Source organism: Emys orbicularis, chromosome 25, assembly GCF_028017835.1.
Source record: "Emys orbicularis isolate rEmyOrb1 chromosome 25, rEmyOrb1.hap1, whole genome shotgun sequence".
In the NCBI taxonomy this organism is placed as follows: domain Eukaryota; kingdom Metazoa; phylum Chordata; order Testudines; family Emydidae; genus Emys; species Emys orbicularis.
Window position 1 is genome coordinate 4,119,516 of NC_088707.1, and position 27,181 is coordinate 4,146,696.

General features: G+C 56.0%; 1 protein-coding gene across 1 annotated transcript; it reads left to right on the forward strand.

Annotated features, from left to right (window-relative positions):
* The first annotated feature begins 17,314 nt into the window (after positions 1 to 17,314).
* ARL5C (ADP ribosylation factor like GTPase 5C) lies at positions 17,315 to 27,181 on the forward strand. The gene is made up of 6 exons (XM_065422682.1): positions 17,315 to 17,360; positions 20,573 to 20,633; positions 21,573 to 21,720; positions 23,920 to 24,003; positions 24,712 to 24,863; positions 27,133 to 27,181. The coding sequence occupies exons 1-6, from the start codon at positions 17,315 to 17,317 to the stop codon at positions 27,179 to 27,181; spliced, it is 540 nt and encodes a 179-aa protein (XP_065278754.1).

Sequence of the window (27,181 nt, forward strand, 5' to 3'; positions counted from 1 at the left end):
CGGAAACCCCGGCACGGCTGTCGTGCGGTGCCAGGCGTCCCCTCGGCCAACGGCTTGTTGCAACGCCCTCCCCGCTAGTGTAGCTGGGAGCCATTAGCGAGGAAGCGTCTGACAATTTCCTCACCCTGGCTAGGAAGCTGGGCTCCTTCTCCTATCTCCTCTCCTCGTGCTGTCCCCTGAAGTCCCCCACCCCCAAGGCATCCCAACTCCTGCCTGCAGGCTGCTGCCCCTGGTCTCCGAGAGCACTGAGCTCACAGGCCTCTGTTAAGGGCACCCCGACACACCATGTCTGTGCCCGCCCCTCGGGATCCGGCCTGTCAGGCTCCTCTGTCTGCTCCCGCCTGCTGCCTTAGTGAGTGGCTGGTTCCCCGTGGGCACCACCCCATAAGTGCAAGTGGAGATTCTCCAGCTGCCTGGGAACTGCCCCCAGTTGTGCCCCGCCCTGTCAGGGGGGGGGAGGTCAGGGCATGGTTGTGTCGTGGTGTCTGTCGTTTGTAATGCTCGTTGGAAAGCTGAAGAGCTGCGGCTCATGGCCTCCTCCTCATTCGGGCAGGCGGGAGCCGGGCATGCTTCTTTCATTCACACTCCGCCAGCGCCCCTCAATCCCACAGCCCCCCACTATGCCAGTCCAGGGCTCCCCACACTCCACCCTGCCAGTGCCCCATATTCCTGCCCCACCAGCACCCCTCAATCCCACCCACAACCCCCCACCCCCACTATTCCAGTCCAGGGCCTCCCTCACCCACAGCTCTGCAGTTGCCTCTCAGTCCTGACCCTCAGCCCTTGCATCCCAGCCCTGAACCCCACCTTTGCAAACCATCCCACACACTCAGCATTACAGGTATAACCTCCCCAGGGGCTGGGCTGAGACCCCATAGTTTCATCTCCCTTGTGGCCCAGACTGGGATTGGGGACCTGGGATCAGCAGGCCAGAGGCTGCTCTCGCTGTCTTGAGGATAGACGTGTGTATTAACCGGTACTGATCTGCCATTGTCGCCCCCTGATGGCCAGACTAACTCTGCCTTGTCTTCTCCTGTTCGCATGGTTTGTCGCTGCTTCTCCTAACCAGGGACCCTACCTAGTGCATGGGGAGCAGACGCGTGAGGGGGAGCGCGCCAGCCTGCACGACTACCCGGGGGAGCTGGTCAACCGCGGCCAGGGGCGGCCAGGCCAGCAGCACGCTCGCCTGGCCAACCGCGGCCTGTCCCGCCAGGACACCTTCGACTCGGAGACCCAGGGCAGCCGTGACTCTGCCTACACCGAGCCGGGCGACTCCTGCATGGACATGGAGACGGACCCCTACGAGGAGCCCGAGCCCCGCGGCGGCACCCCCGGCGCCTACCCTCGGGGCCTGGGCCGCCACCACCTCCACCAGCGCCAGGGCTCCTGGGACGAGGCCGAGCCCGACCACCAGAACCACAACCGGCAGCTGCGGGGCCGGAGCAAAGGGCGCGACCGCTACTGCCCCAATGAGGAGGAGGCCATGAGCCGGAACAAGAATGACCTGGAGGGCTGGGGGCGGGACGTTTACATCCGCTAGGGGTTGGGGCACCTGGCTGCTAGGGGTCCCAGGGGGTGGGGCTTTGGTCAGCTAGGGGCCCCTGGGATGGGGCGTTATCTACTGGGGGGGGGTTCAGTGTATCCGATGGGGGATCTCTCTCCTCTGAGCATAGCGCCCCCCTGTGAGGCTGGTTTGTTTCATGCCCCCTAGCAGGGTTGGCCTGAGATTGTATGATGCTCCCCCCCCCTCCATGGGGATCTCTTGCCAGCAGTGCCGGGGGGCCCCTCTGCCAGTGGTGCTCCCCACTCAGCCCCCAGAGGGGCCCTTCTCATCTCCCATAAGATAGTGAAGATTCACTCCCACCTTAAACCCCGCAGGGGACTGGGGGGGAGGGGCAGCCCAGTGTTTCTTGGGCTTTCCCCGCCCCCAAAGCTGACCAAACTGGGACCCAGCTTGCTCCCTCCTGCCTGCCCCCCTCACATGCAGATGTGTGGCATGGGGCACCATGCCCTGAGGCAGGGCACCTTCCCCCCCCCCCGCCCCCGGGGAGGAAAGCATGCTCAACCCTGGTATGTAACCGATCAGTCCTGGGGCTGCCTCGAAGCAGCCACCTCCTCTTCGCTCCCGGCCCTGTTCTGATCCCCGCTCACCCTCCCCATCCCGTTGTATTTCCATGGTGCTCTCAATGACCCAGCCGCCAGGGGAGTGGGACGGCCGGCGCCTCCGATCGGTGGAGAGAACCCAGCTCCCGGGGTCCCCGCCCAGCGCCAAGGAATCTCCTCTGCGGTCCAGTGCCTACAACAACCCAGCCCCTTGGCCACACGGCCCCGTCCAGGCCCAGCCGGCAGCTCCCCCAGCTCCATTTCGCCTGCCAAGACAGAGCGGAGGGGGCGATGCATGCATGTGGGGTGTGCACTGGGGCCTGCCATGAGTGTGCCCCGTAAGGGACCCGACGCGGGGTGGCTGTGTTGAACGCGTCCACCCTGCCTGCTGAGCCGTGCGGCGTTCCCCGCATGTGAGTGCTGTGTGGTAGCCTGGGCGGAGCGCCCTAAGCCTGAAGTGGGCCAGGAGGGGCAGGTTGACACCCTAATTTCTGAGGGCAAAGCGCCCCTGGGCTGTAATGCCCCCCACTCCCCAAGGCGGGGAAGGGCTGGCAGGGGCGGTATCTCCCAGCTGGCTTGAGAGGGGAGGTGTTAACAGCTTCTTGAGACTCAGCTCTGGCCTGCCCTGTTCTCTTGCGCCCACGTCTGGGGTGGGAACCAGGGCTCATGGTCCTGCCTGTTGGGACCCTTCACTTCTGGGGTATTTTTATCCCGGACGGAGCCTGCAGCTCCCCAGCAGGCTCCTACCCAAAGGCCCAGGCCCTTCCCTGCCCTCCCCACTGGGGCTCTGTTCCCCACACGCTGCCTGGGATGGTGGAAGCTGGGAGGAGGGTGGGGTGAAAGGGATCTGGATGGATCCAGCCCAGATCTCTGACTTTCTGGGCAGCGCTGCTCCCCCACCCCCCCCACCTGGTGCCAAAACCTGGGCTGACATGAAATGTCATGGCTGCCCAGTGCCCCTCCCCTGTCCCGTGCCATGTCTTGCGTCCCTGTGGCTGTCTGATGTGTGTCCAGTCCTGTCTTGTCCGGCCATGGTGCGTCCATGTGTGTGTATGTAAGCACGTGTCAGTCCCCCCCCCACTGCCACGCACCAGCTGGGACATGGGCAGGACCTGGCTCTGCATAGCGCCTCTTGGATGTGAGTTCCCTGGCGCTCTGCCCATCGGACACCCCCCACATCACGTGTGCGCCTGGAGGGGTCTGTGCCAGCCTCCCTGCCCTGCCCGGCGGCTGTGGATCCAGCCCACCCCTGCTCCGCCTGAAGGGAATGTTAAGCTTTGCTCTTAGAGTCCGTAGGGGGTGGAGGCAACCCCCCCCCCATTGGGGTATCACTGAAAGCTTCACCAGGGGAGCCCTGCCTTAGACCAGACCCATGGGCTGACCAGTCCCACATCTGGCATTCACTATAAACCCTGATTGTGCAGCACCGTCCGGGTTTCGGTGGCCTCTTGAGGTTGATTGGCAGCTGTCTGTGATTCCCGCAGTGCCGCCTAGCGGTTAGAACAGGGACCTGGGGTGCCTCAGGTCCACACCTAGCTCTGCCATTTTGTCAGGCCACACTCCTTTTCTGTGCCTCAGTTTCCTCTTTCTGTAAACGGGGGGATAACACATGAACCTCCACTAAGCGCTATGAAATCCGCAAGCTCTAGCCACATCAATGTATTGTAGATACTGCACTTCATGGCTCTCTGTGCTACTGCTCATAGCTTCATGGTGGTAGCAGGCCTAGGACTCAGCACACAGGCCTCTACCATTTGAACTACAGGAGAATCTCCTTTGGCAGTATGGGGCCTATGATACACTATTGAACCCAGTAGAGGGTGGCGGGGAGAAGGTGTCTATGAAATGCGCACAGCCTGAATGTGAGCAAAGCCACTTGAAAGCAATGAACCGTCCTGTATTTATGTCATTTAACAAACTATTTTAAAAGCGTATTTTATTTATTTATTATTGTTCATTCGGGGAGGGGGTAACGTTATCCCATTTGCTTGATTCTTTGTAATAAATATTTAATTGAGACCTCAAATGACTCTGCTGTGATGGGGTGTGTGGGAAGAACATTAGAGCCATGTGTTTATGAGTTTAATGCCAGATGACTCCCCTTCCACCCTTATCAGTTGGCTATCTCTGCAGTTTAGTCCATTTTAGATTGTTTTTTTCTTTTAAAGTGGCAGATCAGACACGCACCGATTGTCTCCTCCATCCCCTGTCGTATAATTTGATACTGCTGCTGTGAAAGCTCCAATGACCCCAGCCCCATTACAGATGTAAAATCAGCTTGCACTCTTGTTACGTGCAGCTCACACTGGCCCTTGGTGGTTTTGCAGGTAAGTGACTGGGAATCTGCAAATCTGGCCAGTCCTGAGCTTTTGGGGATAAGTGATCAAATGTTTTAATAGCTTTTCTTCAGCCCCACTGGTGTCATTTTTCAGGCATAGGGAATCAGGACTCCTGGGTTCTACTTCTCCCACTGGGAGGGCCCTATGAGCTAATGATGCGCATAGGGGAGTGGGACTCAGGACTCCTGGGTTCTATACCCAACCCTGCTGCGTTTGACTTTGGACCAGAGCCTCAAAGGTTCTCAAACAGCCATGAAGTGAAGGTTTTGAGGCTCTGGGCCTTTGCGACCTATGTCAGGAAGCATGAGATGATACTTCCAGTGCCCGTGTGTGGGTGTGTTTCACTGCCGCTTGTCTGCAGTGGCAGTGAATTTTCAAACATCCGTTTGCCCCTTTCCTCTATCCAATCAGCAAATGGAAACAATACTGCACCTGCTCTGGCCTACCTATTGCCCCAAGGTTGAGAAAAAGACGGTTACTCACCGTTGTAACTGTTGTTCTTCGAGATGTGTTGCTCATATCCATTCCAGTCAGGTGTGCGCGCGCCGCGTGCACGATCGTCGGAAAATTTTTACCCTAGCAACACCCGGTGGGTCGGCTGTGGAGCCCCCTGGAGTGGCGCCCTCATGGCGCCGGATATATACCGCAGCCGACCCAGCGCCCCCTCAGTTCCTTCTTGCCGGCTACTCCGACAGTGGGGAAGGGGGGCGGGTTTGGAATGGATATGAGCAACACATCTCGAAGAACAACAGTTACAACGGTGAGTAACCGTCTTTTCTTCTTCGAGTGCTTGCTCATATCCATTCCAGTCAGGTGACTCCCAAGCCCCACCTAGGTGGCGGGGTCGGAGTGAGACATTGCTGTGTGCAGAACCGCTGACCCGAAAGCAGCATCGTCTCTGGATTGTTGCACCAGCGCATAGTGCGCTGCGAACGTGTGCACCGAAGACCACACTGCAGCTCTACAAATGTCCTGGATCGGGACTTGAGCCAGGAAGGCAGTCGAGGAGGCCTGGGCCCTCGTGGAGTGAGCGGTGAGGCGTGGCGTCGGGACACCGGCCAGGTCGTAACAAGCACGAATGCAGGACGTGATCCAAGAGGACAGGCACTGTGAGGAGACCGGTGAGCCCTTCATCCGGTCGGCCACCGCAACGAAGAGTTGCGTCGTCTTTCTAAACGGCTTTGTACGGTCAATGTAGAAAGCCAGGGCCCTGCGTACGTCCAGAGAATGCAGACGCTGGTCTTGACGAGTAGCGTGTGGCTTTGGATGGAAGACCGGGAGAAAGATGTCCTGGTTTACGTGGAAAGGTGAAACCACCTTCGGAAGAAAGGCAGGGTGGGGGCGAAGCTGCACCTTGTCCTTGTGGAACACCGTGTATGGGGGCTCGGACGTCAGCGCTCTGAGTTCAGAAACACGCCGTGCTGAGGTAATGGCTACGAGGAAGGCCGTCTTCCAGGATAAGTACAGGAGCGAACAGGTCGCTAATGGTTCAAACGGGGGCCCTGTGAGCCTGGAGAGAACAAGGTTGAGGTCCCACGTTGGAACCGGCTGGCGTATTTGTGGGTACAGCCGGTCCAAGCCCTTGAGGAATCTAACGACCATCGGGTTAGAGAAGACCGATGACGAGAGTTCTCCTGGGTGGAATGCCGAAATGGCGGCGAGGTGAACCCTGATTGAAGACACCGCCAAGCCTTGCTGTCTTAGTGACAGGAGATAGTCCAGTATGAGAGGGATAGGTGCCTGCAAGGGGGACGTAGCCCGTTGCTGACACCAACAGGAGAACCGCTTCCACTTGGCTAAGTAAGTGGACCGTGTAGAGGGCTTCCTACTTCCCAGCAGGATCTGCTGGACGGACTGCGAACATTGTTGCTCCGTCTGACTCAGCCATGGAGCATCCACGCTGTGAGGTGGAGCGATTGTAGGTCGGGGTGACACAGACGGCCGTGGTCCTGAGAGATGAGATCCGGACTCAAGGGGAGCGTGATCGGCGCTTGAACCGACAGCTCTAGCAGTGTGGTGTACCAGTGCTGCCTCGGCCAAGCGGGAGCCACTAGAATTACTCGTGCCTGGTCGGTGCGGATCTTGAGCAGCACCCTGTGGACAAGCGGAAATGGGGGAAAGGCGTAGAACAGGTGACCCTTCCACGTTAGAAGGAATGCGTCCGACAGAGAGCCTGGAGCTCGTCCGTAAAGGGAGCAGAATGCGTGGCACTTCCTGTTGGCCCGGGATGCGAATAGGTCGATCTGGGGAAATCCCCACCTCCGGAAGACGGAATAGATGACATCCGGGCGAATCGACCACTCGTGCGTCTGGAAGGACCTGCTGAGACGGTCCGCCAGCGTATTCTGGACTCCAGGCAGGAATGATGCGGTGAGATAGATCGAGTGGGCGATGCAGAAGTCCCACAAGCGAATGGCCTCTTGGCATAGGAGCGATGAGTGGGCTCCGCCTTGCTTGTTGATGTAAAACATGGCCGTGGTGTTGTCGGTGAGGACCAGCACGCAACGGCCCTGTAGGAAGTTGAGGAATGCCTGGCAGGCTAGGCGCACCGCCATCAGTTCCCGGACGTTGATGTGTAGGGCTAATTCGGAAGCGGACCACAGACCCTGGGTATGACGCTCCCCGAGGTGAGCGCCCCATCCTAGAGATGAAGCGTCCGTGACTAGGTGGAGGGAAGGTTGTGGGGCGTGAAAAGGCACTCCTGCACAGACCACTGCGCGATCCAACCACCAGGTGAGGGAGGTCAGGACCGAGGGCGGGACCGTGACCAGCATGTTCAGGTCGTCCCGGTGAGGACGGTACAGCGATGACACCCAAGCCTGCAGTGGGCGAAGCCGCAGTCTGGCGTGGCTGGTTACGTAGGTGCACGAGGCCATGTGACCCAACAGGGTAAGGCATGTTCTTATGATGGTGAACGGAGATGCCCGCAGTCCATGAATGACGCGTGCGATGGACTGAAAGCGACCTTCTGGCAGAATGGCTCGTGCGCTTCTGGAGTCCAGGATCGCTCCAATGAACTCTATTCTCTGTGTTGGCACCAGAGTGGACTTCTCCCTGTTGAGTAGAATGCCCAGTTCGTGGAAAGTCTGTGTCACCATGTGGACGTGAGCTTGAACTTGGTCCCTGGTGCGGCCGCGCACCAGCCAGTCGTCCAAATACGGGAACAGCTGTACCCCTCGTCGGCGAAGGTATGCCGCGACGACTGCCAGACATTTCGTGAACACTCTGGGAGCCGAGGACAAGCCGAAGGGAAGGACTGCGAATTGGTAGTGCACCTTGTTCACTACAAATCGCAGGAAGCGCCTGTGAGGCGGATAAATAGCTATATGGAAGTAAGCGTCCTTCATGTCGAGGGCGGCGAACCAGTCTCCAGGATCCAGCGAGGGAATAATGGTCCCCAATGATACCATGCGGAACTTCAACTTTACTATGAATTTGTTGAGTCCGCGCAGGTCTAAGATGGGACGTAGACCCCCTTTCGATTTGGGGATCAGGAAGTAGCGGGAATAAAACCCCCTGCCCCTTAACTCCTGCGGAACCTCCTCTATGGCTCCCATAGAGAGGAGCCCAAAAACCTCCTGTGAAAGGAGTTGCTCGTGAGAAGGGTCCCTGAAGAGGGACGGGGAGGGGGAGTGGGAGGGGGGGGGCGAGGAAAATTGGAGGGCGTATCCCTTCTCCACCGTGCGAAGGACCCAACGGTCTGATGTTATAAGGGACCAAGCACGGTGGAAACGGGAAAGGCGATCCCGGAAGGGGGGAGATGAATCCTGGGTGCTGGTTCTGGTGCCGTCCTCGACCGCACCTTCAAAAGGCTTGTCTAGGCCCTGAAGGTGGTCTCGGCTGGCCCTGGTTCTGACCGGGTTGAGGGCCGGTCGACCGTCGCCTACCGCCTCGACCCCGCCTCCTGGCAAAGTCCTGTCTCGGGCGAGGCGGGGGAGGGTAGAACCTCTGAGGCTGGGGCCTGAAGGGTCTGCGTTGTGGACCCGGGACGTGCATCCCCAGAGAGCGCATCATTGTTCGAGAGTCCTTAAGGTTTTGGAGCCTCGAGTCTGTCTTTTCCGAAAACAGGCCCTGACCCTCAAAGGGCAAGTCCTGGAGGGTCTGCTGCAGTTCAGGTGGCAGGCCCGACACCTGGAGCCAGGAGGTTCGCCTCATAGCTATACCCGACGCTAGGGTCCTAGCGGCCGAGTCGGCTATATCCAGTGAGGTCTGTAGGGAGGTGCGTGCCACCCGCTTACCCTCCTCTACCAAAGTTCCGAACTCTTCCCTAGATTCCTGGGGAACCAGTTCCTTGAACTTCTCCATGGAGGACCAGGTGTTAAAACTATATCGGCTTAGGAGCGCCTGCTGGTTGGCCGCCCTAAGCTGAAGCCCCCCCGCGGAATAGACCTTGCGCCCGAACAAATCGAAGCGCTTAGCGTCCTTCGATTTCGGCGCTGCCGCCTGCTGACCATGGCGCTCCCGTGCATTTACTGATGAGACCACCAGCGAGCACGGTTGAGGGTGAGTGTACAAGTACTCATGGTCCTTGGAGGGTACAAAGTACTTCCTCTCCACGCCCTTGGCCGTGGGGGGAATAGAGGCCGGGGTTTGCCAGATGGAGGTGGCATTGGTCTGAATGGAGCGAATCAGCGGTAACGCGACCCTGGATGGGGTGTCCGCTGAAAGGATGTTCACGATCGGGTCGTGAACCTCCACGATCTCCTCCATCTGAAGGTCCATATTGCGCGCCACCCGGCGCAACAGGTCCTGGTGGGCCCGGAGGTCTATGGGGGGCGGACCCATGGCGGATGTCCCCGCTACCGCCTCATCAGGCGAGGAGGAGGAGGATACGCCCGGTGGCAAGGGGTCCAAAGGCAAGTCTTGCTCCAGGTGCTCCTGGAGCTGGGCCTCGCTCGTCCCAGTGTGTATGGCCTGCGCCGGCGTGGGCACTGGAGCCTCCATGCCCCCTGGCGGGGGGCGGGAGATGGTGGCCTCCGGGGCTCTGGGCTCAGAGCGTGCCGAGCGGGAGGCAGACGGTGGGGCCCCTTGGGCTTGGTGATAGGCCCATGGGGTCCAAAAGGACCAGTGAGCAGGTCCCTGCGTAGGGTCCTCTGCCATGTCCTGCGAGTGCCCGAAGTCCGCCGAAGCCGCCTGTCCCTGTGGAGGGTAGGCCGATCTAGAGGCCCCTTCAGAGGAGTGGGACGCGGATCTTGACGGCCATGGCGGTGCCGAACGCGAAGCATCCGTCCCCGGCTGGTGCGGTGCCGGTCGGTGCCGGTCGTAGGACGATCTGTCCCAGCGTGCCGGAGAATGGTGCCTGGATCGGGATCGGTGCCGGTAGCCCCGCCGGTGCCGCGATCCGGATCTGGAGCGGGACGACGATCGCGACGACACCCGGTGCCGGGAGCGGTCCCTCGATCGGCGCTCATACCGGTACCGGGAGGTGCGCCTCGAGTCCGATCGGCGCCGGCGGTCGCGACGGTGCCGAGATGTAGAGCGGCGTCGCGAAGAGGATCTCGACCGCGAGTACGACCGGCGCCGAGGTGATAGTCGGCGCCGGGACTCCGAGCGGCGTCGGGACCTGCTCCGAGACCTGGAGCGGTGCCGAGAGTCCACGGTTGGAGACGGTGGGCGCACCAGTGCAGGCTTGCCTCTCGACTGCACAATGCGCGGAGCCACCGGTGCCGGGAGCTGCGACGGTGCCGGCTCCGTGAGTGCGATCAGGTCCCTCGCGGTATTAAACGTCTCCGGAGTCGAGGGGAGACAAGGTTCCACCACCAGCCTAGGTGGGGAAGCAGTCCGTACCGGACTCAACGGCCTCGGTGCCGGAGTCGACGGTGTGGCCGCCTGCTTTTGGCGGTCCAAAGGCGGACGCGGCTCTACCCCCGGCACAGGGGGAGCCGGCGTCTTCAGGGCAGCAGTGTCCTGAGCCTTGCGGGCCTTCTTATGGCCTGGAGAGAGGGATCGGCGCCGAGTCCCCTGAGGTGGGCGCGGTGCCGAAGTCTGCCGGTGCCGGGAGGACTTGTCCGCGGCGCCGGTCGGAGCCGCTGGGGCGCTGCGCACCGACGCGCTCGGTGCCGGGGTCGGGCGCGCCGAGGGAGGATCCGGGCTGAGCGCCGCCTCCATGAGGAGCTGCCGAAGCCGAAAGTCCCGCTCCTTCCTCGTTCGAGGCTTGAAGGCCTTGCAGATTGGGCACTTATCTGCGTGATGGGCTTCCCCGAGGCACTTCAAGCAGGAGGCGTGCGGGTCACTTGTTGGCATCGGCTTCGCGCAGGACGCGCACGGCTTAAAGCCAGGAGCCTTGGGCATGAGCCCGGTATGCTCCGGGGGGAAAAAAAGGGGGGAGAACAACCCCCTTAACCCCCGCTCACAATTTATAACAGCTACCAGCTAAATAACAACTATCTAAAGACTCTAACTACTATACAACTATCTAAACTATCTACAGAAATAAGCTAGACGCTAGGGAGTGTGGAGACCAGCTAAGCTGTGCTCCGTAGTTCCAACGACCGTCAGGGGCGGTAAGAAGGAACTGAGGGGGCGCTGGGTCGGCTGCGGTATATATCCGGCGCCATGAGGGCGCCACTCCAGGGGGCTCCACAGCCGACCCACCGGGTGTTGCTAGGGTAAAAATTTTCCGACGATCGTGCACGCGGCGCGCGCACACCTGACTGGAATGGATATGAGCAAGCACTCGAAGAAGAACTTAAGGGACCATGACACAGTGGGTGAAAAAATTGACCTTCCCTTTTTTGTTCCTCTATTTAATGGCAAATACCATCCTTCCCTTTCACCCCTTTGTTAAGGAAATGGTATTGCCCAGCCAGAGCACTACAGTGTGTGTGTGGGCGCATGGTTAAGTTCGTGTTTGAGACCCTGGGAGCATTGGCCAATGTGAATTCTCTCTGGGGAGGTGAGGATTAATTTAGGTTAGTGGTGTGTCACTGCCACCTGCCGGCTGTCATGGGCCACAATACTTCAAACCAGGCTACCTGCAGATTATGCGGTCCTGGGCACTTCTGGTTGCAAACGGTGTCTACATCCTTCGCTGCTGAAATGCAGCTGTCTCTGGGGCGTGCTGTGCTGTCTGTGCTCAAGGACGTTGGAAAGAACGCCAGGGGATCTTTAAATCATTGCCTGCGATCACAATCTCGGGTATACGTCTCATCTGAAAGGCGGCGCGGTGCTTCAGAGAGATGGTCGGGGCTGTTTTTCAGCCTACTTGGGCTCCTGAGGCATTAGTTAAACTTTGCTGCACTTTGAAAATTGGACAGCGCGCTGGACTGGACTCAGAAGACCCGGGTTCTATCCTCAGCTCTGCCATTGGCCTGCTGAGTGACCTTGGGCAAGTCACTTCACTTCTCCATGCCTCAGTTTCCCCATCTGTAAAGTAAGCCTAATGATCCTGACCAGTGTTGGAAAGCAGTTGGAGACCTACTGATAAAAGTGCTATACAGGACCGAGGTGCTATTGCCATGTTGTCCCGCTACGATTGATAGGGAGCCTCGTTTCACCACCACTGCCCGTGCCCCAGATTTACTATTATAAGAGTCCTGTCTCCAAAGAGCTTACTGACTAAATACCATCTCCCTCTCCAGCCCCGACTGGCTACTGAGGACCCCTTGCAGCATCCACTGACAGCATGGCACCTTTAAACTAGCCCGTGTGGATTAGTAATTCCTCCACAGAAATCTCGAGCGAAAGATTTTTCTCTCAAGACATCCAAATTACTTTTGCAAGAGCCAAGAGGGGTTGGAGGAGGAGCCAAAGTTCTGGGTGCTTATTGGGGGGGAGGGAGGGGCGACCCACGGGGTCTCCTAGATGGGAGAGGCCCATCTTTCCAGTGTAGATAGATCCTGGATATCACAATACTGGCTGTTGAGGAAGTACTTTAGACAGATTAGATTAAGAGACGTAAGAAATAATCTAATCTGACTTCCTGCTTGAGAGGCCGGAGCATTTCACCCTGTGAGACTACATCCGGCCCAACAGTTTATGGTACCGCTGGAGCGAGCCATCCACTCTTGATTTAAAGATTCCGTGTTATGGACCATCTACCATGACCCCATGGCCAGTTCTCCTCAATGCTAAACATTTCCACCTCGTTTCCAGCTTGAATTTGTCTTTAATACTATGATTGTCCCTTCCTTCAGCAGCCAGCCAATGGATTTTACACCTTCGCCTGCTAGATTAAAGGGCCTCTATCATAAGAAATCTTCTCCCTGTGGAGGTGCTTCTGGATCATGACCAAGCAATCTCCGTTAGATGATTAGGCAGAGATTAAAGAGCAGGCCCCAATGCAGCCACTTATGTCAAAAGCCTCATCTTGCTAAGAAGTGACCCTGCCCTAGCTCCTCAGAGGTATTTAGGCACCTAACTCTCCTTGGAATCATTGGGAACGAGACACCTAAATAGCTCTGAGGATCTCGTCCCTTTAGCCTTGGTGCACAAAGGGGTGTTTCCGGACCATTACTGCACTGCCCGCAATAGCGCAGAGGAAATCCGCAGCCATTACAACACCAAGTAGGTGAACAATTCATCAGGTTCCTGTATTGCAACACCGCTTCGACCGCGCAAACCCCTTCCTCCCCGGGGAGTGGAGCAAATCATGTTTCTGCCCAGCCAGCGTTTTCTACACTGTCATCAGCCTGTTCTCAGATGTCACATGGAGGGATTTTTCTCAGTACAAGATGGACAGGTGAGGTGAATCATGGGAGCTGTAGTTTTATCGGGGTCCTTTGCTTGTTATATAGTACCATAGCTGGGCATGGCACATTAGAGATATTTAATAACCCAGGTCCAACTCAATGGACGTTAGGATCCTAAATACCTTTGTGGATCAGGCTCGTAGAAAATACACTGATTGTAATGTTACAAATACCTAGATTACAAGTTAAGGTGCCCTGCTTTAATCCTGATAGGGAAAAGCCTAGAGAATGTCATAGAATACTAAGGCCTGTCTAGAGATCTTTTTTAAACTGTCCTAGAGAATTTAATAACTCTCTCCCTGCTGTGAAATGCGATCAGATGGTTCCAAAGACCATTTTCTATTAAATTCTGTAAGTCTGGAGAGCAGTTTCTTGAGAACCTAACTACATTTCTGTAGCAGCCTAAGAGGTTCCTCACTGGTACATTTGACAGAACTTTTCCATAAGGAACTTTTAACATATTTAATCAGACATAGAAAAAGTGATTGGGAGAACTTGGTCCTCATTGTTTATCCTTCACAGCAGGGAAAGAGATGGAGGGTGAAATTCTGGCCCTGTTTATATGATAGTAAATGGCAAAACTCCCAGTGACTTCCATGTGGGTAGGACATCACCCGGTCAGGTTAAAGTGAAATACAGAAAGGAAAGCCTGGTTTCAAGGACACTGTTGACTGGCTACATTGCTGTGTTCACTTTTTCTTTTTTAATACAAAGACAGGTGTTTTCATGATGTTTTAAATAAAGTGAAACGGGGATTTTCAGGGAGGAGAATGTAATTAGTTCCCTGCAATTCCAAAAACACAGTGGATTGGCAGCTTCTCCCTCTCTCTCTCTCTCTCTCTCTGTCTCCCACACATAAGCAGAAACTGATCGTTTTCCTTTTACAAACTGATTAGAATTGTTGCATCACTTTATTTTTCTCAAGCAACTGAGTGTGTGTGTAGGGAACAAGATGATGATTGGAAACTGACTAATCTTTAGTCAGTTGTTTCTCTCTAACCCAGGACTGTGTCACTGGAGTTGCCAATCCGATCAGGCACCCTGATGCTGCAGTAATGGACGCAAATACAAAACCCTTATACAAGCAGACTATGAGCAGTTTGATGGTGTGTTAATTTTTCACAGGACACAACGCTTTGATTCAGCATGTTCTTTGTGGGATATTAAGGGTCTTTGGCGGGATTTCTGAAGTCGGGGAGGGAAAGGGGGGGAGACAATGGGAACCCAGCCCTCAAAGTAATTTTTTAAAGAAACATTAGGAAGTTCTTCATTAGGAGTGAGAGACCTGGTTCCACTAGCATCACAGTCCTGATCTCCACCTCCCTCTGTTGTACAAGGCCGGTCAAAAAATGGAATAACAAAAAGTGCCAAAGTTATTTATGTTGCAATATTTTAATCAATATTGACTTGTTTTTGTTTGTTTGCCACAGACTGTTTTTGCTAAACAAGGAAATGTCAGTAATGATCACAAAAGTTGTTGTGACAATAGTGTTGCTAGAACTGTCAATTCAAATACCACGATAAATGGAAACTTTGGATAAAGGCCAATTTTTTGTTTGCAAAAGGTTTCTTTTTTTCTTTTTTAAAGGCCCTATTTCAATTAAGAACTTTTTGTGGGAAAACATTTCCCCCCAGCTCTTCAGCTAAACTTCTCTCTCCAAACTGAAGCAAATCTCTTTCTGAGTAATAAATAAATTTGGTTAAAGGGACACAGACAGTAATAATCGGAGAGCGGTAATGTGGTCTGGAGAAGAAGAGCCCAGATTACGATTTCGGAGATTTAAATGCTATTCCTCTTTTTCTGACTCACTGTGTCACCTTAAACAAGTCACCTCCCCACTCTGTGTCCCCGTTTCCCCATCCATACAATGGAGATAATGCCATTTATAAACCTATTTTACAATGCTTTGAGCGCTACAGATTAAAAGCATTATAGAGTCCTGAATACTGTTTAATCATATTAGTAAAACAAATTCTTATCTGCGTAATTATGAACACTCTGGGGTCTTAAAAAACAAAGCTGGTTAAAATCTAATTTACTTTCCATACCTAAAGCTGCTTCTTCCACTTGTTGTGCGTAAGCCGATGGTACTTAACTCATGGTCAGTTTTACTTCCGGTTGTAGTCAGATTCATTTTCAGGTTGGCTATTCTTTTGCAGTAGCCTTTGGGTTATAAAAACATCAGGGGAATATTTAAATCCAAACCAAAAGCTGTTTGCATTGGAGTTTAACAACAATAATAGAAATATTTCTGTTCAGCAAAGAAATGATTTTTTAAAACCTTGTTCTTCCTAAACCTACATTTAGGATGGTGATGGTAAAACACCATCCGTAGATAAGTAGGAAACACTCTACCTTGCACCAGATGCTTAATCTCTCTGTGGTTCAGATCCCGGTTTGTAAAATGGGGCTGACGATCATTCTTTATTTCTGCCTCCTTAGTCTGGAAGCAGTTTGGGGCAGGGACTGTCTCTCTTCTGTCTGTGTAGCGCCCTGCGCAATGGGGTGTTGATCTCAGTTCGGACAGGTAACAAACAGCCCCTCTTTGTCTAATCACCACATGGCCTATGCCCATGAATGGTGAAGAAGAACAAGGCTATGGAGGAAGTGCCAGCTCTTTGCAAGGTTTTCCCCTTGCAAGGGGGGAGGGATAGCTCAGTGGTTTGAGCATGGGCCTGCTAAACCCAGGGTTGTAAATTCAATCCTGAGGGGACCACTTAGGGATCTGGGGCAAAAATCTGTCTGGGGATTGGTCCTGCTTTGAGCAGGGGGGTTGGACTAGATGACCTCCTGAGGTCCTTTCCAATCCTGATATTCTAAGGTTGGCTGGTGTTGGTTCTCCCCATTCAGAAGGAGGACATAGTTCCCTGCTAGCCCAGGTGCTGTACATTTAAAGTCCTCTCACCCAGGCCTACTGCTCTGCCAGTGTGAGAAGGGGATGGATGAAAGTTTTACAGTTCTGTCCGTCAGCACAGTTGGTGGAGTCTGAGAAAGAGCATTTCAGGGAGGCTTGGCTCAGCTTTCAGATCTTTTCAGTGCTGTTAAATATTTGCCAAGGGGGAGCAGCTCTGGGTAAATCCCCCTCCGAGCTTTGTTTGCCGCCAAGGTTTCTGTTTCAGGAGCTTGTTTTAAGTGGATCAGTTCCAGTAAAGTAAGAACCAGCCTGGACCTTCACCCCCAAATCAAACATCCCTCCTTCCCGACAGGCACCGAAAGGGATTTCATTCTATTTCCACGCTGCTGCTGAGGTTTCAGGTCAAGGGGAGAAAATCCTGAAACACTGTGAGCAAAACTTTGCCAACCCACCCAGAAGCAGCATATAGCAGTATCCTCCAGGGAGAGGCTAATCCGGAGAGATCTGCAGCCCAGATCTCTGGACATCAGAAGTTTGGATAGTCTGGATCGGATGTGGCTGAGCATCAGAAATGGGAGGGGGAGGGGGTCTTTCTTGGGGCAGAACCTTTGATCCCCCCATTGTGGTTTGAACTAGGCTGCTGTGTGTGGGTGTAGTTTTTTGCTGTATTATTTGTTTTGTGGCAGCGCCCATGAGCCCCCGTCATCGACCCGGTCCCCACAGCGCTAGGCGCTGTACAATCAATCACAGAACCGAAAGAAAGCCCGTCCCGACTCCAAAGATCGAGGTATACAAGCGACAAGAGGCGGATACCAACAGGGGGAATACAGGGGGACAATGCGAGTCAGTTGGGAGTCTCTCTTTTCCAGTGTAACCAGAGATTGGCCGCAAACTCCAACTGGAGCGAGACGCCCCTCCTGGCTCAGGGGTAGTCAAAATCCGTGGGTGGGATCTTGAATTTTGGGGCTGGGTCCAATCGAAAGGTCTCCCCTTTGCCACAGGGGCTGGTCGTGCCTGGGGCCTGGGACCCCAGGCCGGGGGTGGTAAGGGAGGGAGTGGGGCTGGCGTGGGCCTGGGACCCCCGGGCTGGGGGTGGGAAGGGACCCCCCGGCTGGGGAGGGAATGGGGCTAGCTGGAATTTCCTCTTTGCCACCGACATCAATCAGCCCCCCCCCCGGCACTCGGTGCGCAGCGGCCCGGTGGGAAACCCCTCCAGGGGGCGGGGCCAGGCCCGCTCGCTGACGTCACGGGCGGAGGCTATAAAGCGGGGGCAGGCGCGCGGCCCGGCCAGTAGCTGCAGGCGGCGGGTTCGCGGCGCGGCGCCGCCATGGGGCAGCTGTTCGCTAAGCTGATGAGCATCTTCGGCAGCCAAGGTAAGGGGGGGCCTCCCGGGGGGACCCCCCGGTCCCGACTCGCACGGCAAAGGGGGGAGCGCAGGCAGCCTGCCTGGGACCCTCCACCCCCTGGGCACCTGGGGGGCTGGGCAGGCGGGGGGGCTGCCGGGGGACGGAGGCTGGGGGGCTGCCGGGGGACGGAGGCTGGGGGGGGTAGGTGGGGGGCTGCCGGGGGACGGAGGCTGGGGGGGGGTAGGTGGGGGGCTGCCGGGGGACGGAGGCTGGGGGGGGGTAGGTGGGGGGCTGCCGGGGGACGGAGGCTGGGGGGTTTGGTGGGGGGCTGCCGGGGGACGGAGGCTGGGGGGGGTAGGTGGGGGGCTGCCGGGGGACGTAGGCTGGGGGGTTAGGTGGGGGGCTGCCGGGGGACGGAGGTTGGGGGGGTAGGTGGGGGGCTGCCTGGGCACGGAGGCTGGGGGGGGTAGGTGGGGGGCTGCCGGGGGACGGAGGCTGGGGGGTTAGGTGGGGGGCTGCCGGGGGACGGAGGTTGGGGGGGTAGGTGGGGGGCTGCCTGGGGACGGAGGCTGGGGGGGGTAGGTGGGGGGCTGCTGGGGGACTGAGGTTGGGGTGGCTGGGGGGTGTAGATGGGTATTGCTGGGGGAGGGCAGAGGGCTGTGGAGGGGGCGTAGGTGGGGGGGATGTAGGTTGGGGGGCATAGTGGGGGGCTGCTCGTGAAAGTGGCCTGGGGAAGGTGGGGGGGCTGCTGGAGTGGTTGGGGGGGTGTAGATTGGGGGGCTGCTGGGAGAAGGGCCGGGGGGGTAGGAAGCTGCAGGGGGTGGGCAGAGGGTTGGGAGGGGGCTTGTGGGTGAGGCAGGGGGCTGAGCTGAACAACAGATGGAAGAAGAAAGTTTCTTGCAATAAGGAGACCAGGGAAAACAAAGGAGCTGGGGGGGAGGGGGAAGCCAGTCTACTGGGGGGCTCAGCAGTTGGTCTTCATGGGAAAGGCTCCCCTCCCTCTGGGTGTCCCCTGGCCCTCTGGGGCCTGATTTTGACACTGGGGCAGAAAGGAGGAGCTGGGGCCGAAAGCTGCCTTCTGAGGGGATTTTAGACATGAGTCTCTTCACCCTGGGGGTTGTATCTGAAATCACCCCCCAGCCCCTGAAATCTGCAGGGGAGAACACTTCTCTGGGGGGCAGGGCTGGGCCTGGGCCCCAGGCCGTGGATTTGGGGCTTTGCCAGGAACAGAACAGTACCTGTGAAGGTCTCTCCCCCCACTTCCCTCCCTGCTGGAGGAGCTGGCATTTGACCCTCTTTCCCCACCCTGGCTTTATGTTGCTCCGGCTGCTCTCACTTTCTTGCCCTTCGGGCTGCCCCGTCCAGCAGCCAGGGTGGGACTGAGAACAGCCTCCCTTCCCCGAGCGCTCCAAACTCTGGCCAGCCATACTTCTGGCCTGGGCTCCCAGACAATGCAGCCGTGCAGCCCATTGTGTGGGCGTCTGGTCTGGAGAGAAAACAGCTTCTTTTGATTGTGAGCGGAGCCCAGAGGGGGAGACGGCTGCTCCGTCAGTTTCCTTCCCTTCCCCAGGAGTCCTGCGCTGCATGCACGCCCTCCCCCCACAGAAATATTTTTACTCAGGCATTGATGTGCTTGCCAGGATTTTTCCTGACTGAAGCAGTTTCAGTTCAGAGCCACTGATCTTTGCAGAAGCTGTGGCTCCTCTAGATCAGTGGTTCTCAACCTGGGCCCCCCTGGGAGGGGCTGTGAGCAGGTTTCGGGGGGGGGGGGGGGCTGCCCAGGGCAGAAAGCCAAAGCCCCACCACCTGGGACTGAAGCTGAAGCCTGAGCAACTTAGCTTTATGGGCTGCTGTGGCATGGGGCCCAGGCACTTGCGCTGCTTGCTACCCCCTAACGCTGACTTTTATATGCAGAAAAACAGTTGTGGCACAGGTGGGCCGTGGAGTTTTTCTAGCATGTTTTGACGGGGAGCTCGGAAAGAAAAAGGCTGAGAACCCCTGCTCTAAATCCTTCACCTCTCTTGCATGCAGGGGATGGGTGCCCCTTAAATCACAGCTGTTCCCAGACTTTGCATGGTGACCCTCACATTTCACACACTGAGCAATTCGGGTCCAAGGAGAGGTGTCCTGCCTTTCTCTCTCCCCCCTCTCCACCGCCAGCTCCACAACTGCCACTCTCAATTCACAGGCTTGGTGACACACTCGCCGGGTCCTCCGCTGGAGTTTATCGGTGAACTCTGCTTCAAAGGGGGTTTGCATTGGCTGGGGGCGGACTCTTGAGAGCACCAAGGTCCGTGGGTAAAGTGAACTCTGGAATGGAGGAGATGTTCCATTTGCACCAAAGCGCAGAATTCCCTTCGCTGAGTTGCAAACGGTCCCCTCTGTTTCCATCGAGCCGGGCTTATGGGCCTCTTGGTTGGGTTTCTCTTCTGCCTACTTTTAAGATCAAAATTCCTAGTGTATTTGTAAATGTCCGTCTGTCTCACATGTGGCAGTCTATGATCCTTCTCTGGCCCCCATCACCACAGTAGCAATCATTAATGTCTTCATCCCCCAACTCCCCTGGAGGGAAGGCAGCGCTGTGGTCCCCATTCTACAGGGAACTGGGGCATAGAAGCTAAATGGCTTTTTGCATGGGGGAGGGGTGTGTTGGCAGAGCAGGGAATTGAATCCAGGTCTCCAAGTCCTAGGCTAGCCTCTAACCACGGGACATTTAGATGCCCCACTGTCCTAGGTGCGGCGCAGACACAGCATAAGGGAGAGTCCTTGCACCAAAGAGCTTACGGTATAAACAGACAAGACAACAGGGGAGGGAAACTGAGGCACGGAGCTGAGACATGACTGGCCCAAGGCTATGCAGCAGATCAGAGCACTGGACTGGGAACCAGCACTGCCACTATCTACTAGATACTTGGAAACTGTCAATCCCTCTCTAGCCACAATGCTATTCCAGGTCTGCTCCCTGGGGTGATCCCAGTCCAGCGTAGACGGGGGGCCTTGGAATCTTGCATCACTCGGCTCATGGATTTTTATGCCCCTCGTGTTTAAAATGCTGCTTAGCTCCCCCTCTCCGCTTGTCCCCGATCAGAACCAGCCTGCTCATTGAAAGCCCTCTGATTTTTCAAGTGTTGGACGGGGGGGCCAGGAAGCTGGGTTACACCCCGGGTTCACTGGATTTGCTGGGTGCCTCTGCCTGACTCTGCTAGCTTCCTCCTGACCCTGCCTCTTTGGTTCTGCAGAACACAAGGTGATCATTGTTGGCCTGGACAATGCAGGGAAGACCACCATCCTCTACCAGTTGTGAGTATTCCCATCCCTTCATCTCCCATTCAGAGTCAAACCGCCAGCCAGATGGCTGAGGGGGGAGATGATGTATCCCTGCCCAACCCCCCTGCTGCAGAGCCTCCCCCAGCAGGCAGCAAGTGGTCCTAGCAAACAAAGATGCCTGCATCCTATCTTCACATTCCAGAAGGCAACGGGGGTTAGACTGAAATCAGCAAGGGGGGGCAGGGTTCCACGGGGGCCAGAGACCTAGTCTGAAGTTGTTTCTATTAAGCCTAGAGGCCCCAGCTGAGATCAGGAGCCCATTGTGCCGGGCGCTGTACAAACCCATGGTAGGAGATTGATCCAAGTACAGTAGAACCTCAGAGTTATGAACTGACCGGTGAACCACACACCTCGTTTGGAACCGGAAGTGTGCAATCAGGCAGCAGCATAGACGAAAAAACCCCCAAATACAGTACAGTGCTGAGTTAAATGTAAACTACCTTAAAAGGAAAGTTAAGAAAAAATGATTTGATGCGGTAAGGAAACTGTTTCATTTAAATGAAGGTGGCTAAAAGCAGCATTGTTCTTCTGCAGTGCAAAGTTTCAAAGCTGTATTCAGTCAATGTTCAGTTGTAAACTTTTGAAAGAACCGAACGTTCTGTTCAGCGTTCCGAACTTCCTCGGAGGTTCTACTGTAGACAAGACAAAGGGTGGGAGGAGGGGGAATATTACAGGTGGGAAACTGAGTCAGAGAGATGCTAAGTCAGTTGCCCAAGAGTCTGTGTCAGGGGCAAGGAATTAAACCCAGGTCTCTAGGATCCTCATCCAGTGCCTTAACCACAAGGCCACCCTGGCTCCATGCTCATTTGCTTCTTGGTAAGCACCTGGTGTGCCCCATTCTAGGGGGCAAGGGAGGGTCTGGTGCTGGGTTATGCCGGGATGGCTCTGATGCCTGGCCTGTGCCTCCCACAGCCTCATGAACGAGGTGGTGCACACGTCACCCACCATCGGCAGCAACGTGGAGGAGATCATCTTGAGGAAGACCCACTTCCTGATGTGGGACATTGGGGGGCAGGAGACGCTGCGGTCCACGTGGAACACCTACTACTCCAACACGGAGGTAAGGGGCCGGGTGGGAGGAGCAGCACCATCTCGTTCCCCTCCCGGGCTAGCTGCGCTCGCCCTGTGATGCTCACCTAGGCTTGATTTGCTTGGCAGATTGGAGAAGCTGGCGGATTTTCTTGTAGTTACAGTGGAAGGGAGAAGCTGATTGGCCACGATGGCTGCCAGTTGTGTGCGCAGATGCTCCTCAGCCCCGACCCACAGCCCGCCCTGCTACTCCAGCGCTGGGTCCCCGGCATGCAGCTCTGCCGATGCCCCTTCATCCTGACCCGTAGCTCCCTGCTATGTCAGTGTTAGGATAGCCTCCCGCACCTCAACCTATGCAGAGCAATCCCGACCCACCCCACCCCTTCCCGTTGTATTCTTTGGGACCCCCCAGCCCTGCCAGTGTGCCTCGGTCCTGACAGGCAGCCCCCCGGCGACTCTAGTCCTTGATCCAAACATGATTCTGCTGATGCACCTGCGTACTAGTGCCCCCTCTCCTGTTATTCCAACCCTTGGGCTCCGTGTCGCTCTGCCATAACCAAGCGGTTCCATGTGCTACCCTCGGAGCAAGAGGCTAGCTGACAGCCTCCCTCGCTTTCTCTGCCATGTCACAGCCCAGTGTCCGGGATTCCCCTGCTTTGGGGTGTGGGCACCCGGCAGCAGCTGTGTCTGCTCCAAGAGGTGCCCCGGAGCTAGCTGCTGGAGCAGGGATGGGTGGCCTCACGCAGACCGGGGCTGTTAGATTCCCACTGGGAAAGCTGATGTGATCAGGTTCTGTTGCTATTTCAGACTCTTACACTTGTATAGCAGCGTCAGATGGGATTTTCATAGGCGCCCGAATCCCCTTGGGTTTGAGTTCCTAATTCCCCACGGCTCCTCTGGCAACCCCAGCTTGAGCGCCTGATCCTGCATAGCAATGCTTACTCGAGCGATCACTTCCATTGACGTTAATGGGGCTCCTTGGGAGTAAAGGTGGCAGGGTCAGACCCTTCCTTTGTAACTTGACGTTGAATATCGCGCCGCTCCTTTAAGGAGAATGGAGCGGGTGGCTTCGGAGAGTGAACAGATTTTTACTAGGGCAGGGCAGGAAGCAGGTGGGAATTTGGGGGGAAGGATCCATAGGAGGTGCCGCTTCTCTAAACAGGGTGGGTTTTCCCCTTTTGTCCCAGCTTGTTCTGAATGGGATTAAAATACTGTCCCGGAGGGAAGAGCGCCCTGGCAAAGATCCCCAGCTGTTTTGGCAGCGCAGAGAGAGGCAGGGATCCGAGTTCAAACACGTCCTTTGTCCTTCCTGCCTGGCCAGCATTCCTGACATAACTCGAGCTGGAATTTCTCTCCTGCTGCCGTCCGTATTTTGTTTCGCGATTCAGAACAGGTCTTGTCCGAGCAGCAAGAGCGCAAGATTGCTGTTAACTTTCCACCCGCTCCAAAGCCCCGAGCCAGTCGAGTTTGGCTGTGACATTACAATGAATTATTTGTACTGGGGTAGCACCTAGGACCCCATGCGCTAGGCGCTGTACAGCCACAGAACAAACGTTGGCTTGGCCTTTAATGAATAGCTCCGGGGGGGAGTCAGTGTCTCTCCTGGTTACCATGGAAAGTTAGTCCGAGGGGAGCTCTTAATTATTTGTATTCCAGTAGGGGCTAGAGGGGCCAATTAAGATTGGGGCATCATTGTGCTAGGTGCTATACATGTACATAGTGGGACAGTCCTTGCCCCAATGAGCTGTAATGTACAGACAGGCCAATCTTGGGAGAAAGAATTATTCTCCACAGATGCGGAAACTGAGGCACGGAATGGCTGCGACTTGGCCAGGGTCACCCAGGGCATCTGCGGCAGAGGCAGGAATTGACCCCAGGTCTCCCGAGTCCCAGCCCAAGGCCACCCTTTCTGTCAAATGATTGTTTCCCTTCCTTGGGGTCGCTGGTGTTGTGCCAGTTCTCCAGTCCTCCGCAGAGCTTCCCAGGCTAGACGCAAGCTGAATTTCAGATGTCAAATAGCAGCAGGAGAACGTGTTTGTGCAGCACCTAGCGCAGCAGGGTCTGGATCCATGACTAGGGCTCCTAAGAGCTCTGGTAATACACCTGATAAATAATGTTCTATGCCCACCCGAGCTGGCTCCTGCTCCACCTGCAGCTCTTGAGCCAGGCCTCAGATGTTAGCCCAGGACCGGGGTGTTTGATCGACATCTGCTCTTTCCATCCCCCCCAGTTTGTCATCCTGGTGATCGACAGCACCGACCGCGAGCGGCTGACGGTGACGAGAGAGGAGCTGTACAAGATGCTGGCCCACGAGGTATGTTAGCACCGGGGTCGCCCTTCGTGGCCACGGCCTCGTGTCCAGAGTAAAGCCGCTTTAGTCTAGTGAGTTGGGGGCAGATCCCTGAGCGATGTTGCTGGGAACTTTGCGACGCTCCATCCCCTTGAAGAGGGCCTGATGCATTAGCGGCAAGGTACCCAGCTGTTTCAGGCACAAGGCCCCAGCCATCTGTAGCGTAGGCGCCGACTCCGTGGGTACTCCGGGGCTGGAACACCCACCAGCAGCGCTCCGCCTCCTCCCCAAGCACGCCGTGTGCCCGCTTTTTCCCCCTGGCTCCCAGCGCTTGCCGCCACGAAACAGCTGATGGATCATAAAGCAGCTCCTCGCCTTCCTTCAGCTGCTGAGCGTCACGCGAAACAAGTTTGTCGAGTCTCAGTCCAGTTCTGACTGGTGTCCCATTCAGAATGGGGTTTAAGGAGTGTTCTGGCTTATTACAGTAGCACCGAGAGGCCCCAGCTGAGATCAGGGCCCCATCGTGCCAGGCGCTTACAGCCCCTGTGCTGACGAGGTCACAATCTAAATAGCCACAGGGTGGAAGGGGAAACCGAGGAAGTGACTCGCACAGTGTCACGTAGCTGCTCAGTGGCAGAGGCGGGAACAGCACCATCAGGCTGGGGGATGTTCGCATGAGGGGGGAGCTGAATGGAGGGGGGAGAAGGTTAATGGTGGGATCTCTCTCCCCAGGACCTGCAGAACGCGGCTGTCTTGATATTTGCCAACAAGCAGGATGTAAAGAACTCCATGACTACCTCTGAGATCTCCAAGTTCCTAACCCTCAGCTCCATCAAGGACCACCCATGGCACATCCAGGGCTGCTGCGCCCTCACGGGAGAGGGGTGAGTGCACCACAGAGTAAACTAAGTGGTCCCTTTTGGTGCCTAAGTGTCCTGTGGAACTCTCTCCCACAAGACAGAAGTGAGGCAGAGCTTAATGGCATTCAGCAAAAGGTTAGGGGTACGGCTGGCTGAAAATTTTCTGTCTAAACTGTTTTTTGGTGGAGAACTGGATTTTTGCTTAAAGGATACTTGTTGTGAAAAGTGTTTGCTTTATGCCTGAAAGCCAAAATACTTGAACTTGGAAATGCTGTCCCGGTTGGAAATGCTGTCATTCAGTTGCTTCCTGTCCCCAGTCTCCTCTATGGGTCAGGTTCCCAGGCGGACTACATCTTCCATGATGCACCATGGCCATGGAATCTTATGATGCAAGAGGGGAGCCTGTGGTGCATCATGGGAGATGTAGTCTGAGCTGGAACCTTGTCTATAGAAGTGAATGAGAGCATGAGGCTTCTGAACTACAACTCCCATGAGGCACCTGGGCGGCATTTCCAAATTGAAGTATTTTGCTATTTGAATTGCTGCTGAAAATGTACTTTCCGTGGGGAGAAACCCCAGAACCAGCTCTAGGTGGAGACATACAGATAATCAGCACATCTGCTGTCTTGTTAGGCTGGGTAGGACTATCTAAGGGCTAGAACCCTGCTGTGCCAAGCCATGAGCCACTTTCTTCCATAATTGTTTGCTGTGCGGTTCCTTGTAGCTTCCAGTTCTGACCACTGTTACGAGACGGGAGACTGAGCTAGCCGGACAGCATGGCAGTTCCTGTGGGCTCCCTTCTTCCCTTGCTTGGCACGGGCGTTTGGGGGCACCTTAGCTGGGGAAGTGCTTGGCTTGTGGATACTCATGCAACGATCTACGCTGGCTCTATTGGGGGTCGCGCTGTCCTCTCCAGGGATCAGTAGCACAGAGTCTGGGAAAGAATCCAATAGGTCAGGTGATTCCTGTAACTGACTAGAACTGCCAGGGCCCGGCACAGCTGGTGCTGGAGGGGAGGTTCTGGCAGCACAGACGTAAGCAGGGTCCCCACACATACAGCCCGGGCAGATGCACAGCCCAGCCCTGACTGACATTTAAATGTTCCAGCCACCTCTAAGTGTCTGTTGGGTGCAACTGGCACCCTTTACCTGTGAGGCGCTGGGTGTAGTGGTTAGAGCAGGGGACTGAACTGGGATTCCAGCGATCATCTGTTGTGAGGGGAGTGGGGTCTGGTGGTTAATGTAGAGGACTGGGAGACAGGACTCCTGGGTTCCATTTCCATACTGGGTGCTCCCTCAGCTCTGTCCCTGAGTTAGTGTGACTGTGTGCAAGGCACTTTACCCCTGACTCAGTTTCTCCATCAGTAAAGTGGGAGCCGCTCCTAGGAGTTCATCACTTCATTTTTTCCAAACTCTCTGAACACCTCAAACAAAAGGCAAAAGCCTCGTCTCTGCCCCAGGGCGCTCAGGTAGTGCCGTGACTCACGCAGCCAGAATCCTTCCAGCACCAGCTGCGCTGGCTTCATGTGAGCAGCCTGGGAATAGATGCCAGGAGGCATGACGGGTGTTTGCTCAGTTTGCGGACGCACGCTCTGGGGGCAGGTGCGCCTGTCTGGGTCCCGTCAGGCTGAGTAGCTGGGGCTGGGTTAACCAATGACTCACTGCCCAGATGAAACTTAATCCACCTTGTCTCTAGCCCCTTGTCTCACCTCCCAGCCTGTAAAGGGGCCCTGCCTTTCTCTGTTCTCCTCAAGGCCTTTCGATAGCAGGAGGCTGACTCAGCTGTGATTGTGGGATAATCAGGGACTTCTCAGCCTCTGGGAATCGGTGTCTCCCCCAAAGAGGAGCCTGCTCCTAAGCACAGGCTGCTGAGCTTTGCCAATGATAAGGACACCCTGGACAGTCCTTAGGGGGCTGTTGTGTGGAGAGCCAGGGACTGGAGCTACTTACATTGTATTGAAACAGGCAGTGCAATCTAGTGGTTAGAGCAAGAGGGGGCTGAGTTAGGATCTATGGGTTCTGCTTTCAGCTTTGGGGGAGGCAGTGCAATGTAACAGTTAGAGCTGGGAGTGGGGTTCTGTGTCTGACTTTGCGAGGGGAGTGGGATCCAGTGGTTAGAGCAGGGGGGCTGGCAGCCAGGTTTCCTGGGTTCTCTTCCCAGCTCTGCCCCTGACTTGCTGAGCAATGCAGGCCAATCCCATCCTTGCCTCAGTTTCCCCATTGTGTAACCCTCTGGCAGGTGGTATCAGTGCAGAGCGTGGTTATTAATGCGCGTTCTCTCCCCATTCGTGCAGCCTGCCAGCTGGCTTGGAGTGGATGAAGTCTCGAGTAGCAGCCAACTGA

Bases quoted from the DNA above. Each gene is read 5' to 3' on its own strand.
- ARL5C (XM_065422682.1), top strand. From the start codon at position 17,315: ATGGGGCAGCTGTTCGCTAAGCTGATGAGCATCTTCGGCAGCCAAG. The intron at 20,634-21,572 runs GTGAGTATTCCC...TGCCTCCCACAG, and splicing joins ACCACCATCCTCTACCAGTT to CCTCATGAACGAGGTGGTGC. The intron at 21,721-23,919 runs GTAAGGGGCCGG...CATCCCCCCCAG, and splicing joins CCTACTACTCCAACACGGAG to TTTGTCATCCTGGTGATCGA.